The following is a 16,294-nucleotide window of genomic DNA, read 5'->3' as shown; positions in this document are numbered from 1 at the left end:
AGCTAAACGTAACCACGTGTGTGTGTCGGCTAAACGTAACCATGTGTATGTGTGTTGGCTAAACGTAACCATGTGTGTGTGTCGGCTAAACGTAACCACGTGTGTGTGTTGGCTAAACGTAACCACGTGTGTGTGTGTGTGTGTGTGTGTGTGTGTGTGTTGGCTAAACGTAACCATGTGTGAGTCGGCTAAACGTAACCACATGTGTGTGTCGGCTAAACGTAACCACATGTGTGTGTCGGCTAAACGTAACCACGTGTATGTGTGTTGGCTAAACGTAACCACGTGTGTGTGTCGGCTAAACGTAACCACGTGTGTGTGTCGGCTAAACGTAACCACGTGTGTGTGTCGGCTAAACGTAACCACGTGTGTGTGTCGGCTAAACGTAACCATGTGTGAGTGTCGGCTAAACGTAACCACATGTGTGTGTGTCGGCTAAACGTAACCACGTGTGTGTGTCGGCTAAACGTAACCACGTGTGTGTGTCGGCTAAACGTAACCACGTGTATGTGTGTCGGCTAAATGTAACCGTGTGTGTGTCAGCTAAACGTAACCACGTGTGTGTGTCGGCTAAACGTAACCATGTGTATGTGTGTTGGCTAAACGTAACCATGTGCGTGTGTCGGCTAAACGTAACCACGTGTGTGTGTTGGCTAAACGTAACCACGTGTGTGTGTGTGTGTGTGTGTGTGTTGGCTAAACGTAACAATGTGTGAGTCGGCTAAACGTAACCACGTGTGTGTGTCGGCTAAACGTAACCACGTGTGTGTGTCGGCTAAACGTAACCACGTGTGTGTGTTGGCTAAACGTAACCATGTGTGAGTGTCGGCTAAACGTAACCACGTGTGTGTGTCGGCTAAACGTAACCACGTGTATGTGTGTTGGCTAAACGTAACCATGTGTGTGTGTCGGCTAAACGTAACCACGTGTATGTGTGTCGGCTAAACGTAACCACGTGTGTGTGTCGGCTAAACGTAACCACGTGTGTGTGTCGGCTAAACGTAACCACGTGTATGTGTGTTGGCTAAACGTAACCACGTGTGTGTGTCGGCTAAACGTAACCACGTGTGTGTGTTGGCTAAACGTAACCATGTGTGAGTGTCGGCTAAACGTAACCACGTGTGTGTGTCGGCTAAACGTAACCACGTGTATGTGTGTTGGCTAAACGTAACCATGTGTGTGTGTCGGCTAAACGTAACCACGTGTGTGTGTCGGCTAAACGTAACCACGTGTATGTGTTTCGGCTAAACGTAACCACGTGTGTGTGTTGACTAAACGTAACCACGTGTTGGTGGTGTTGTACCGACGTAGTGCTTTTATTTTGAAAGAGACTGTATCAAACTGTACATTTCCTGTGAAAACAGAAGTGTATTTTGAAAACAGACAATGCATGTAACAGGCTGAAGTTGACACGGCGTCCCAGAACGTCAACAACCAACACACCCAGGGTACCTTGGACGTCATATGTGGACGTGGAAAGTCCATGACCAAACGTGGACACATGACGAGGTCACAGTGAGGATGATGATGGTTTGAACTGTCGCCCTTGAGAAAACCCTGCAGGTCGATCAGAGCACATCACAGGTCTTTTGTAACTCCCAGTGTAAGTGTCCACACTGGCAGTGAGTCAATGAATTATTTGTACAAATGTGTAAAATGTGATGGATTTGAGGCTTTTATTTATTTTTGTTTTTATTTATGACTTATTTTCATATATGAGCCCGATCTTTGAGTGCACCTGCATTTCGTTGTATGTTTGTACAGTGACGTGAAAGAAATCTGAACTTTTTATTTTCTGCTTTTTGACTGAAGAACATTTTCATGCCCTGTGATCCGACAGATGTGAGACACCGACACATTAACACTGTCTTCACTTTGTCATACGACTCACAGAGGATCAGAGCCTTGGTGTTAACCTGCAGTTAAATGTCATGTTTCTGAGCTGGTGCCTTTATCATGAATAAACACTGGATTCTTATGTAGAGACAGACTCTTCTGTCTGGTTGAGGGAACTTTTTTATCAGTCTTAGATGATGGTGATATTTTAGACTTCAGCTGGACTCTGACTCTCAGTCTGTCTTCAGATTCATCCCTGTGATCTGCCTGCTGAGGCTGTGTGGGCCTGTGTCAGTGTGAGACGTAAGGACACTGGGTTTCATTTATTCATAAAGCTCTTACTGGTCTTCTACCTTCTGATATCAGCTCAATTCTTTCTTTACCAACCTTAGTGACTGGATCCCAGTCTGCTGCTGGAACAACATGCAGAGCAATTTAAATATTTAATGACATCATACTTTACTTTGAGGTTTGTTTTTTTCATCATTGATGCATTTAATTATTCTTTCTTTTTACATTTTTAATTGTGGTTTTAATGCTTTTTACTTCTTGTTGCTGATTTTATGTCAGTTTCTCTTTGGGTTTTTATTTTCTGTGTCTAAGTGTTTTTATTTCATATTGTTTTACTCGGCTACATTATAAATGAGTCTTTACCTCCATGTCGTCCTGAGTTAAAGTAAAGGTTGAATTTTAATCTCTTTGTTTCTGGTTCTGTTCCATGCTTTTATTTTGTCACACTCTTGTATTTAATATAAAGAACATGGAGCTGATTACAGTGTGGGGGTGTATGTGTGTATGTTTGATACTTTTGTCACGTGTTACAGTAATATATCATGTGTTAGCAGTAACAAAGTAATATGACATGTTACCAACAGGATTTGTTCAGGTGATATCATTTACAGTGTCACATGAACACATCGCCACCTGAAATGAACTGTTAATTGTTTTCATGTTTCATTCAGCACAGGCTGCACCTCCACCTGTGTGCCAGCAGACAATAATCCACTATGGGAGTTGTCATGATCAGCACATCTGTGTGAGTCATCATGTTCAGTGTGTTATAACACCTACACCGTATCCCGTCCTGCCTCTGCGACCTGAGGCTGTCTGACAGCAGCGGGGATCAGGAGCTGACCTCATCCTGGTGATCGGCACATCTGGGTGATGTCATTGGATGTGTTTCCGTACAGCTGCAGAGTGACGCCGACACACAGTCCTGTTCTTATACAGAACTCTCTGTTTCTCTCTCTCTGTCTGTTTTTTTTACAACATTAAGATCAGATTGATAAGACAAACCACGTTGTCCTCTTTTCTTTGAAAACTGTGAATTTTCCCATCACAGATGGAAACACGTAGTGACCAGCAGGGACCAGCAGGAGGCAGCGGAGCGTCACTGCCACGTCACTGCTGCGTCAGAACCAGAGAAGAAGCCGAGGAGCAGAAGCAGGAACAGATTAGCCTGATTAGCCTCCAGGCTAACGCTGTGTGATATGAGGTTTCAACGCTGAACAGTAAGTTTGACTTTCATCTTGTTTCTGTCACTGAGCCGCTCCCGAGTCAAACTACACACTGTCTGTAGTTTAATTAATGAGCGCGTCACTTCCGCTCACGGCAGTTAGCATGTAGCTTAGCCGACTTCTTGTCCCGGATCTTAGCAGTTAGCTCAGAGTTTTAGCACCACATTAATCACAGCTAATAATGACAACAATCAATCAATAATCAGCACTGATCAGCTGACCCGCACCGTCACCCGTAGGTCCCGACCTGCACGTGAGTCCGACTGCACATGAGTTAGCACACAGTTAGCATGATGTTAAACATCTGTCACTGCAGTACAACTACTAGTAACACCTGTACAGGTACTAATACTTCACTGCACTACAGTGTACAGTTACTGTGGTATAAGTAAAGTGCTGCAGTGACTGTATGGAAGTTTAATCAACAGATAACAATAATAACAATAAATTATAATAATAATAATAATAATAATACAGTTTATTAGTGAATTGAAGCGTCTCACAGTGCTTCACAACGAAAACATCACCTCCAGTTGTTGACATGGAAACAGACAGACTGAACCTGAGGAAGTCACAAACAAGTCTTAACCTTTAAGTCCCAAGTCACTGTGGAGAGAATCAAGTCAAGTCGAGTCATACTCATAAACTCAGAAAGATAACAGAGGCTGCTTCCGGTGCTGTGAATGTAAGGGACAGTTCCTTACTTATTTGTGATGTTTTGATCCCTGTTTTGGCTCAAGGGAGGAGCTTACAGATTGAAATGGTCGTATTTTGTATTTATTTTACTGCAAATGTTAAAGAAAACAAGATGATCTATCCTCCAAATTTTGGAGTTTTTTAAAGGAAACATGTGAGCAGGTTTAGAAGGTATGTTTTCTTTAGAAATGACCAAAATTATCCTGTTGATCAGCCAGAAACTGTAACAACAGAAATGATCACTGGATTTTTTTCGAATTTCTGACAGTCCTTGAACACAACATGTGCAACAAACACCTCTGTCAGAAAAACAAACCATAACCAGATCTGGTCTTAAAACACTGATATTTCATCAGAATCACTTTATTCTACCTCTCATTAAAATCTGTCCAAAAACAAACTTTTCACGACATGAGTGAAAAACTGAGACTTTTTTCAACATTTACAGTTCAAACATCAAAAATGTAATAAGTGATTTATGGAGGTGCAGCAGTGATCAGATGCAGCAGTGATCAGATGCAGTAGTGATATGATGCAGTAGTGATATGATGCAGTAGTGATAAGATACAGTAGTGATCAGATGCAGTAGTGATCAGATGCAATAGTGATATGATGCAGTAGTGATCAGATGCAGCAGTGATAAGATGCAGTAGTGATCAGATGCAGTAGTGATCAGATGCAGTAGTGATATGATGCAGTAGTGATAAGATACAGTAGTGATCAGATGCAATAGTGATCAGATGCAGTAGTGATATGATACAGTAGTGATCAGATGCAGTAGTGATATGATGCAGTAGTGATATGATACAGTAGTGATCAGATGCAGTAGTGATATGATACAGTAGTGATCAGATGCAGTAGTGATCAGATGAAGTAGTGATCAGATGCAGTAGTGATATGATGCAGTAGTGATAAGATACAGTAGTGATCAGATGCAGTAGTGATCAGATGCAGTAGTGATCAGATGCAGTAGTGATATGATGCAGTAGTGATATGATACAGTAGTGATATGATACAGTAGTGATCAGATGCAGTAGTGATATGATACAGTAGTGATCAGATGCAATAGTGATATGATGCAGTAGTGATATGATACAGTAGTGATCAGATGCAGTAGTGATCAGATGCAGTAGTGATATGATGCAGTAGTGATATGATACAGTAGTGATCAGATGCAGTAGTGATCAGATGCAGTAGTGATATGATGCAGTAGTGATATGATACAGTAGTGATATGATGCAGTAGTGATATGATACAGTAGTGATATGATACAGTAGTGATCAGATGCAGTAGTGATATGATACAGTAGTGATCAGATGCAATAGTGATATGATGCAGTAGTGATATGATACAGTAGTGATCAGATGCAGTAGTGATATGATACAGTAGTGATCAGATGCAGTAGTGATCAGATGCAGTAGTGATATGATGCAGTAGTGATATGATACAGTAGTGATCAGATGCAGTAGTGATATGATGCAGTAGTGATATGATACAGTAGTGATCAGATGCAGTAGTGATATGATACAGTAGTGATCAGATGCAATAGTGATATGATGCAGTAGTGATATGATGCAGCAGTGATAAGATACAGTAGTGATATGATGCAGTAGTGATATGATGCAGTAGTGATAAGATACAGTAGTGATCAGATGCAGTAGTGATCAGATGCAATAGTGATATGATGCAGTAGTGATATGATGCAGCAGTGATAAGATGCAGTAGTGATCAGATGCAGTAGTGATAAGATGCAGTAGTGATCAGATGCAGTAGTGATATGATACAGAAGTGATCAGATGCAGTAGTGATATGATACAGTAGTGATCAGATGCAGTAGTGATAAGATGCAGTAGTGATATGATGCAGTAATGATCAGATGCAGTAGTGATATGATACAGTAGTGATCAGATGCAGTAGTGATATGATGCAGTAATGATCAGATGCAGTAGTGATATGATGCAGTAGTGATAAGATACAGTAGTGATCAGATGCAGTAGTGATATGATGCTGTAGTGATATGATGCAGTAGTGATCAGATGCAGTAGTGATAAGATGCAGTAGTGATATGATGCAGTAGTGATCAGATGCAGTAGTGATAAGATGCAGTAGTGATATGATGCAGTAGTGATAAGATGCAGTAGTGATCAGATGCAGTAGTGATATGATACAGTAGTGATCAGATGCAGTAGTGATATGATACAGTAGTGATCAGATGCAGTAGTGATATGATGCAGTAGTGATCAGATGCAGTAGTGATCAGATGCAATAGTGATATGATGCAGTAGTGATATGATGCAGCAGTGATAAGATGCAGTAGTGATATGATGCAGTAGTGATATGATGCAGTAGTGATAAGATACAGTAGTGATCAGATGCAGTAGTGATATGATGCAGCAGTGATAAGATACAGTAGTGATATGATACAGTAGTGATCAGATGCAGTAGTGATATGATGCAGTAATGATCAGATGCAGTAGTGATCAGATGCAGTAGTGATATGATGCAGTAGTGATATGATACAGAAGTGATCAGATGCAGTAGTGATATGATGCAGTAGTGATAAGATACAGTAGTGATATGATGCAGTAGTGATATGATGCAGTAATGATCAGATGCAGTAGTGATATGATGCAGTAGTGATATGATACAGTAGTGATCAGATGCAGTAGTGATCAGATGCAGTAGTGATATGATGCAGTAATGATCAGATGCAGTAGTGATATGATGCAGTAGTGATATGATGCAGTAGTGATATGATACAGTAGTGATCAGATGCAGTAGTGATCAGATGCAGTAGTGATAAGATGCAGTAGTGATCAGATGCAGTAGTGATATGATGCAGTAGTGATATGATGCAGTAATGATCAGATGCAGTAGTGATATGATGCAGTAGTGATAAGATGCAGTAGTGATATGATACAGTAGTGATCAGATGCAGTAGTGATATGATGCAGTAGTGATATGATACAGTAGTGATCAGATACAGTAGTGATATGATGCAGTAGTGATCAGATGCAGTAGTGATATGATGCAGTAGTGATATGATACAGTAGTGATCAGATGCAGTAGTGATATGATGCAGTAGTGATATGATGCAGTAGTGATCAGATGCAGTAGTGATATGATGCAGTAGTGATATGATACAGTAGTGATCAGATGCAGTAGTGATATGATGCAGTAGTGATATGATGCAGTAGTGATATGATGCAGTAATGATCAGATGCAGTAGTGATATGATGCAGCAGTGATAAGATGCAGTAGTGATATGATGCAGTAGCGATATGATGCAGTAGTGATATGATACAGTAGTGATCAGATGCAGTAGTGATATGATGCAGTAGTGATAAGATGCAGTAGTGATATGATGCAGTAGTGATATGATGCAGTAATGATCAGATGCAGTAGTGATATGATGCAGTAGTGATAAGATGCAGTAGTGATATGATACAGTAGTGATCAGATGCAGTAGTGATATGATACAGTAGTGATCAGATGCAGTAGTGATCAGATGCAGCAGTGATATGATGCAGTAGTGATAAGATGCAGTAGTGATAAGATACAGTAGTGATAAGATGCAGTAGTGATCAGATGCAGTAGTGATAAGATACAGTAGTGATCAGATGCAGTAGTGATCAGATGCAGTAGTGATCAGATGCAGTAGTGATAAGATACAGTAGTGATCAGATGCAGTAGTGATAAGATGCAGTAGTGATAAGATGCAGTAGTGATCAGATGCAGTAGTGATAAGATACAGTAGTGATCAGATACAGTAGTGATCAGATGCAGTAGTGATAAGATCCAGCAGTGATCAGATGCAGCAGTGATATGATGCAGCAGTGATATGATACAGCAGTGATATGATGCAGTAGTGATAAGATACAGTAGTGATCAGATGCAGTAGTGATAAGATGCAGTAGTGATAAGATGCAGTAGTGATATGATACAGTAGTGATAAGATGCAGTAGTGATCAGATGCAGTAGTGATATGATGCAGTAGTGATATGATGCAGTAGTGATAAGATACAGTAGTGATCAGATGCAGTAGTGATAAGATGCAGTAGTGATCAGATGCAGTAGTGATAAGATGCAGTAGTGATCAGATGCAGTAGTGATAAGATACAGTAGTGATATGATGCAGTAGTGATATGATGCAGTAGTGATAAGATACAGTAGTGATATGATACAGTAGTGATATGATGCTGTAGTGATAAGATACAGTAGTGATCAGATGCAGTAGTGATCAGATGCAGTAGTGATATGATACAGTAGTGATCAGATGCAGTAGTGATCAGATGCAGTAGTGATATGATGCAGTAGTGATATGATACAGTAGTGATCAGATGCAGTAGTGATATGATACAGTAGTGATCAGATGCAGTAGTGATATGATGCAGTAGTGATAAGATGCAGTAGTGATATGATACAGTAGTGATCAGATGCAGTAGTGATAAGATACAGTAGTGATCAGATGCAGTAGTGATAAGATGCAGTAGTGATCAGATGCAGTAGTGATAAGATACAGTAGTGATATGATGCAGTAGTGATATGATGCAGAAGTGATCAGATGCAGTAGTGATATGATGCAGTAGTGATAAGATACAGTAGTGATCAGATGCAGTAGTGATATGATGCTGTAGTGATAAGATACAGTAGTGATCAGATGCAGTAGTGATCAGATGCAGTAGTGATATGATACAGTAGTGATCAGATGCAGTAGTGATCAGATGCAGTAGTGATATGATGCAGTAGTGATATGATGCAGTAATGATCAGATGCAGTAGTGATATGATGCAGTAGTGATATGATACAGTAGTGATCAGATGCAGTAGTGATCAGATGCAGTAGTGATATGATGCAGTAATGATCAGATGCAGTAGTGATATGATGCAGTAGTGATATGATGCAGTAGTGATATGATACAGTAGTGATCAGATGCAGTAGTGATATGATGCAGTAATGATCAGATGCAGTAGTGATCAGATGCAGTAGTGATAAGATGCAGTAGTGATAAGATGCAGTAGTGATATGATGCAGTAGTGATAAGATGCAGTAGTGATAAGATGCAGTAGTGATCAGATGCAGTAGTGATATGATGCAGTAATGATCAGATGCAGTAGTGATATGATGCAGTAGTGATAAGATGCAGTAGTGATATGATACAGTAGTGATCAGATGCAGTAGTGATATGATACAGTAGTGATCAGATGCAGTAGTGATATGATGTAGTAGTGATCAGATGCAGTAGTGATCAGATGCAGTAGTGATCAGATACAGTAGTGATATGATGCAATAGTGATATGATGCAGCAGTGATAAGATGCAGTAGTGATATGATGCAGTAGTGATCAGATGCAATAGTGATATGATGCAATAGTGATATGATGCAGCAGTGATAAGATGCAGTAGTGATATGATACAGTAGTGATAAGATACAGTAGTGATCAGATGCAGTAGTGATCAGATGCAGTAGTGATCAGATACAGTAGTGATCAGATACAGTAGTGATATGATGCAGTAGTGATAAGATGCAGTAGTGATATGATACAGTAGTGATAAGACGCAGTAGTGATATGATACAGTAGTGATATGATACAGTAGTGATAAGATGCAGTAGTGATCAGATGCAGTAGTGATATGATGCAATAGTGATCAGATGCAGTAGTGATATGATACAGTAGTGATCAGATGCAGTAGTGATATGATGCAATAGTGATCAAATGCAATAGTGATCAAATGCAATAGTGATATGATGCAGTAGTGATAAGATGCAGTAGTGATAAGATGCAATAGTGATATGATGCAGCAGTGATCAGATGCAGTAGTGATATGATGCAATAGTGATATGATACAGTAGTGATCAGATGCAGTAGTGATATGATGCAATAGTGATATGATGCAATAGTGATCAAATGCAATAGTGATATGATGCAGTAGTGATAAGATGCAATAGTGATCAGATGCAGTAGTGATATGATGCAGTAGTGATATGATGCAGTAGTGATCAAATGCAATAGTGATATGATGCAGTAGTGATAAGATGCAATAGTGATCAGATGCAGTAGTGATATGATGCAGTAGTGATCAAATGCAATAGTGATATGATGCAGTAGTGATCAAATGCAGTAGTGATATGATGCAGTAGTGATATGATGCAATAGTGATATGATGCAGTAATGATAAGATGCAGTAGTGATCAGATGCAGTAGTGATATGATGCAGTAGTGATAAGATACAGTAGTGATATGATGCAGTAGTGATCAGATGCAGTAGTGATACGATATAGTAGTGATATGATGCAGTAGTGATCAGATGCAGTAGTGATATGATGCAGTAGTGATATGATATAGTAGTGATATGATACAGTAGTGATCAGATACAGTAGTGATCAGATGCAGTAGTGATAAGATGCAGTAGGAATGTAGCAGTTCCTCCTTCCTCCTCTGACAAATTCACAACGGTCCCTGACTGAATACATTTCTCAGGTACTGCAAATACACATCTGAGTCGTTTCTTCTTGTAACACTTTCTACTCCTCTATGTTTCTCTGACAGATTTAGTTACTTTACAAATTCAGATTTCTGCAAAGAAACAAATGAAAACACCGAAATTATAAATATAATTTGAAAACATTTGATGGTTCCAGCTTCACACATCTTTGAGTTCTTTATGATTCACCTGATAAATGTGGTGCAGCACAAAGTCCAACGTCTCCCTCTGACATGTAGTGGAGTATAGATTACTTTAGTAAATGTACTCAGTTACTTTCTGCTGCTGACGTGTAGCTGAAACAGATAATATGAAGAACAGATAATCGACCAGTCACATTTGATACGATCAATACTGAAGTTGTGACCGCTCTGTTGTGAACACGAGGAGACTTTAAATGTGTCCACGCCACCAACACTGTGTCTCTTCCTGTAAATCAGGTGGTGTGAAGTGTTGATGCTAAGCCCCGCCCCCTGTGTGCAGGTTTGTGACCTGTGTTGACCTCAGCGGGCGTTGCCGTGGGCGATGGCTCTGATTGAAGGCGTAGGAGACGAGGTGACGCTGCTCTTCGGCTCTCTGCTGCTCCTCATGGTGCTGCTGCTCGCCTGGATCTCCACCCGCACCTCCGAGCCCCCAGAACATCTGTTCACCTCCGCCACAGGCCCGGACCCCTCACTGAGGCCCAGCTCCACCCACCAGGACACAACCCCCTCCTCCACAAGCACCACATCCTCTTCATTATCCTCCTCACCCTCCAGCTCTGTGAGTGACGGCTCTCTGACAGATGCTCCGCCCACCAACACCTCCACTCAGGAGGAGAAGGGGGAGGGTGCAGGGAGGGGGGAGAGGGGGGAGGCTGGAGGAGGAGATGGTTTGAGGAGCAGAGGAGGAGGAGGAGGAGGAGGAGAAGGAGAGTCTTCATCGTCTCAGAGGAACATGGTGGTCAGACTGAAGTTTCTGAACGACACAGAGAGAACAGCTGAGGTCAAACCGCAGGACACCATCGGATACATCAAACGGTAACAAGTTACTGCATCACTACTACATTACAACTGCATCACTACTGCATCACTACTACATTATAACTCCATCACTACTGCATCACTACTACATTACAACTATATCACTACTGCATCACTACTACATCATTTCTGCATCACTACTACATCACTTCTGCATCACGACTGCATCACTACTGCGTCACTACTACATCACAACTGCATCACTACTTCATCACTACTGCATTATTACTACATCACTTCTGCATCACTACTGCATCATGACTACATCACTACTGCATCACTTCTGCATCACTACTGCATCACGACTGCATCACTACTTCATCACTACTTTATCACTACTGCATCACTACTTCATCACTACTGCATTACTACTACATCACTTCTGCATCACTACTTCATCACTACTGCATCACTACATCATCACTCCTGCATCACTTCTGCATCACTGCTTCATCACTTCTGCATCACTACTTCATCACTACTGCATCACTACATCATCACTCCTGCATCACTACTGCATCACTACATCATCACTCCTGCATCACTTCTGCATCACTATATCATCACTACTACATCACTTCTGCATCACTACTTCATCGCGACTGCATCACTACTACATCACTTCTGCATCACTACTGCATCACGACTGCATCACTACTACATCACTACTACATCACTACTGCATTACTACTACATCACTTCTGCATCACTACTGCATCACGACTGCATCACTACTGCATCACTTCTGCATCACTACTTCATCACTCCTGCATCACTACATCATCACTCCTGCATCACTTCTGCATCACTACATCATCACTACTACATCACTTCTGCATCACTACTTCATCACTTCTGCATCACTACATCATCACTCCTGCATCACTACATCATCACTCCTGCATCACTACATCATCACTACTACATCACTTCTGCATCACTACTTCATCACGACTGCATCACTTCATCACTTCTGCATCACTACTGCATCACGACTGCATCACTTCTGCATCACTACTGCATCACTACATCATCACTCCTGCATCACTACTGCATCATTACATCATCACTCCTGCATCACTTCTGCATCACTTCTGCATCACTACATCATCACTACTACATTACTTCTGCATCACTTCTGCATCACTACTGCATGACTACTACATCACTTCTGCATCACTACTGCATCACTTCTGCATCACGACTGCATCACTACTGCATCACTACATCATCACTACTGCATTACTACTACATCACTTCTGCATCACTACTGCATCATTATTGCATCACGACTGCATCACTACTCCATCAATACTGCATTACTACTACATCACTTCTGCATCACTACTTCATCAATACATCATCATTCCTGTATCACTTCTGCATCACTACTTCATCACTTCTGCATCACTACTTCATCACTCCTGCATCACTTCTGCATCACTACATCATCAGTACTACATCACTTCTGCATCACTTCTGCATCACTACTGCATCACTACATCATCATTCCTGCATCACTTCTGCATCACGACTGCATCACTACTTCATCAATACTGCATTACTACTACATCACTTCTGCATCACTACTTAATCACTCCTGCATCACTTCTGCATCACTACATCATCAGTACTACATCACTTCTGCATCACTTCTGCATCACTACTGCATCACTACATCATCATTCCTGCATCACTTCTGCATCACTACTGCATCACTACTTCATCAATACTGCATTACTACTACATCACTTCTGCATCACTACTTCATCACTACTGCATCACTACATCATCACTTCTGTATCACGACTGCATCACTGCTGCATCACTACTACATCACTTCTGCATCACTTCTGCATCACTACTACATCACTTCTGCATCACTACTGCATCATGACTGCATCACTACTGCATCACTTCTGCATCACTTCTGCATCACTACATCATCACTACTGCATCACTACTGCATCACTACATCATCATTCCTGCATCACTTCTGCATCACTACTTCATCACTACTGCATCACTACATCATCACTCCTGCATCACTACTGCATCACTACATCATCACTCCTGCATCACTTCTGCATCACTACATCATCACTACTACATCACTTCTGCATCACTACTTCATCGCGACTGCATCACTACTACATCACTTCTGCATCACTACTGCATCACGACTGCATCACTACTACATCACTACTACATCACTACTGCATTACTACTACATCACTTCTGCATCACTACTGCATCACGACTGCATCACTACTGCATCACTTCTGCATCACTACTTCATCACTACTGCATCACTACATCATCACTCCTGCATCACTACATCATCACTTCTGCATCACTTCTGCATCACTACATCATCACTACTACATCACTTCTGCATCACTACTTCATCACTACTGCATCACTACATCATCACTCCTGCATCACTACATCATCACTCCTGCATCACTTCTGCATCACTACATCATCACTACTACATCACTTCTGCATCACTACTGCATCACTTCTGCATCATGACTGCATCACTACATCATCACTACTGCATTACTACTACATCACTTCTGCATCATTACTGCATCATTATTGCATCACGACTGCATCACTACTTCATCAATACTGCATTACTACTACATCACTTCTGCATCACTACTTCATCAATACATCATCATTCCTGTATCACTTCTGCATCACTACTTCATCACTTCTGCATCACTACTTCATCACTCCTGCATCACTTCTGCATCACTACATCATCAGTACTACATCACTTTTGCATCACTTCTGCATCACTACTGCATCACTACATCATCATTCCTGCATCACTTCTGCATCACGACTGCATCACTACTTCATCAATACTGCATTACTACTACATCACTTCTGCATCACTACTTAATCACTCCTGCATCACTTCTGCATCACTACATCATCAGTACTACATCACTTCTGCATCACTTCTGCATCACTACTGCATCACTACATCATCATTCCTGCATCACTTCTGCATCACTACTGCATCACTACTTCATCAATACTGCATTACTACTACATCACTTCTGCATCACTACTTCATCACTACTGCATCACTACTGCATCACTTCTGCATCACGACTGCATCACTGCTGCATCACTACTACATCACTTCTGCATCACTTCTGCATCACTACTACATCACTTCTGCATCACTACTGCATCATGACTGCATCACTACTGCATCACTTCTGCATCACTTCTGCATCACTACATCATCACTACTGCATCACTACTACATCACTACTGCATCACTACATCATCATTCCTGCATCACTTCTGCATCACTACTTCATCACTACTGCATCACTACTTCATCAATACTGCATTACTACTACATCACTGCTGCATCATTTCTGCATCACTATTGCATCAAGACTGCATCACGACTGCATCACTACTTCATCAATACTGCATCACTACTGCATCACTACATCATCACTACTGCATCACTACTTCATCACTACTTCATTACTACTGCATCACTACATCATCACTCCTGCATCACTTCTGCATCACTACTGCATCACTACTGCATTACTACTACATCACTTTTGCATCACTACTACATCACTACTACATCACTTCTGCATCACTACTACATCACTTCTGCATCACTACTACATCACTTCTGCATCACGACTGCATCACTGCTGCATCACTACTACATCACTTCTGCATCACTACTGCATCACTACTGCATTACTACTACATCACTTTTGCATCACTACTGCATCACTACTACATCACTTCTGCATCACTGCTGCATCACTACTACATCACTTCTGCATCACTACTGCATCACTTCTGCATCACGACTGCATCACTACTATGAGGCTGGTTCTGACCTTTGCCCTCTGCCCTTTCAGGACCTACTTTGCGGGTCAGGAGCAGCAGGTCCGGTTGATCTATCAAGGTCAACTGCTACAGGATGACGCTCAGACTCTGGCCTCTCTGAACCTTGTCCATAACTGCGTCCTGCACTGTCACATCTCTCAGCACGCTGGCCGCGGGGCCGCAGGGGGGGCGCGGCCCGCTGACCAGGTGCAGGTGGCTCTGAACGTGGGCAGCCTGATGGTCCCCCTGCTGGTCCTCATGCTGTCAGTCCTGTGGTACTGTCAGATCCAGTACCGGCAGTTTTTCACCGCCCCGGCCACTGCCTCACTGGTCGGTGTCACCATCTTCCTCAGCCTGGTGGCCTTCGGAGTCTACCGCCGCTAGCTGCTCTCTGATTGGCTACTGCCTCTGTCCTTGTGGTGATGTCAGCAGCCGGGGCGGAGCTCTCTCTGTGACCTCAGACCCGGCCTGGACTTGAACCGGCGGGACTAAACAGACGTTGATGGTTAATGTTTGTTTGTGTTTCTGTTGCCATGGACACGCCGTGTGTTCACAAGGACCTTATTTTAACTTTTTAGATGACATGTTTCTCTGTAGGTTTGTCATCATTGTGCCTCTTTTACTTTCTGGTTCCTTTTGGTCCTGAAGGTGTTGGACCAGCACCAGACTGTAGACCGGATCTGTCTGTACGTCTCTGTGTGTCGACGAGCGCTGTGGAAGAGAAAGAAATTCTATTAAATCATTTATTTATCTTGTTGTTGTTCTTTGAGTCTGTGTGAAGAATTCATCCAGTCAGAGAACTTAAAGTCAGGAGCTCAGGTCACATCCAACACACACCTGAAACGTCCAACAC

At 41.8% G+C, this 16,294-nt stretch overlaps 1 protein-coding gene across 2 annotated transcripts; it reads left to right on the top strand.

Annotated features, from left to right (window-relative positions):
- Nucleotides 1–3,200: 3,200 nt before the first annotated feature.
- Nucleotides 3,201–16,192, top strand: tmub1 (transmembrane and ubiquitin-like domain containing 1). Of its 2 annotated transcripts, none has more exons than XM_033649844.1 (3): nt 3,201–3,347; nt 11,018–11,553; nt 15,474–16,192. In XM_033649844.1, the coding sequence occupies exons 2-3, from the start codon at nt 11,060–11,062 to the stop codon at nt 15,823–15,825; spliced, it is 846 nt and encodes a 281-aa protein (XP_033505735.1). In that variant the 5' UTR covers nt 3,201–3,347; nt 11,018–11,059; the 3' UTR covers nt 15,826–16,192. The 2 variants fall into 2 exon arrangements, with proteins under 2 accessions (XP_033505735.1, XP_033505736.1); XM_033649845.2 differs by having other exon boundaries at nt 3,213–3,347; nt 10,975–11,553.
- Nucleotides 16,193–16,294: the final 102 nt, after the last annotated feature.

The sequence above is a fragment of the Epinephelus lanceolatus genome, chromosome 12 (assembly GCF_041903045.1).
Source record: "Epinephelus lanceolatus isolate andai-2023 chromosome 12, ASM4190304v1, whole genome shotgun sequence".
Lineage (NCBI taxonomy): Eukaryota > Metazoa > Chordata > Actinopteri > Perciformes > Serranidae > Epinephelus > Epinephelus lanceolatus.
Note: the sequence above shows the minus strand (reverse complement) of the source record. Positions and strands in the feature narration are given on the sequence as shown.

Bases quoted from the DNA above. Each gene is read 5' to 3' on its own strand.
- tmub1 (XM_033649844.1), top strand. From the start codon at position 11,060: ATGGCTCTGATTGAAGGCGTAGGAGACGAGGTGACGCTGCTCTTCGGC. The intron at 11,554-15,473 runs GTAACAAGTTAC...CTGCCCTTTCAG, and splicing joins ACCATCGGATACATCAAACG to GACCTACTTTGCGGGTCAGG.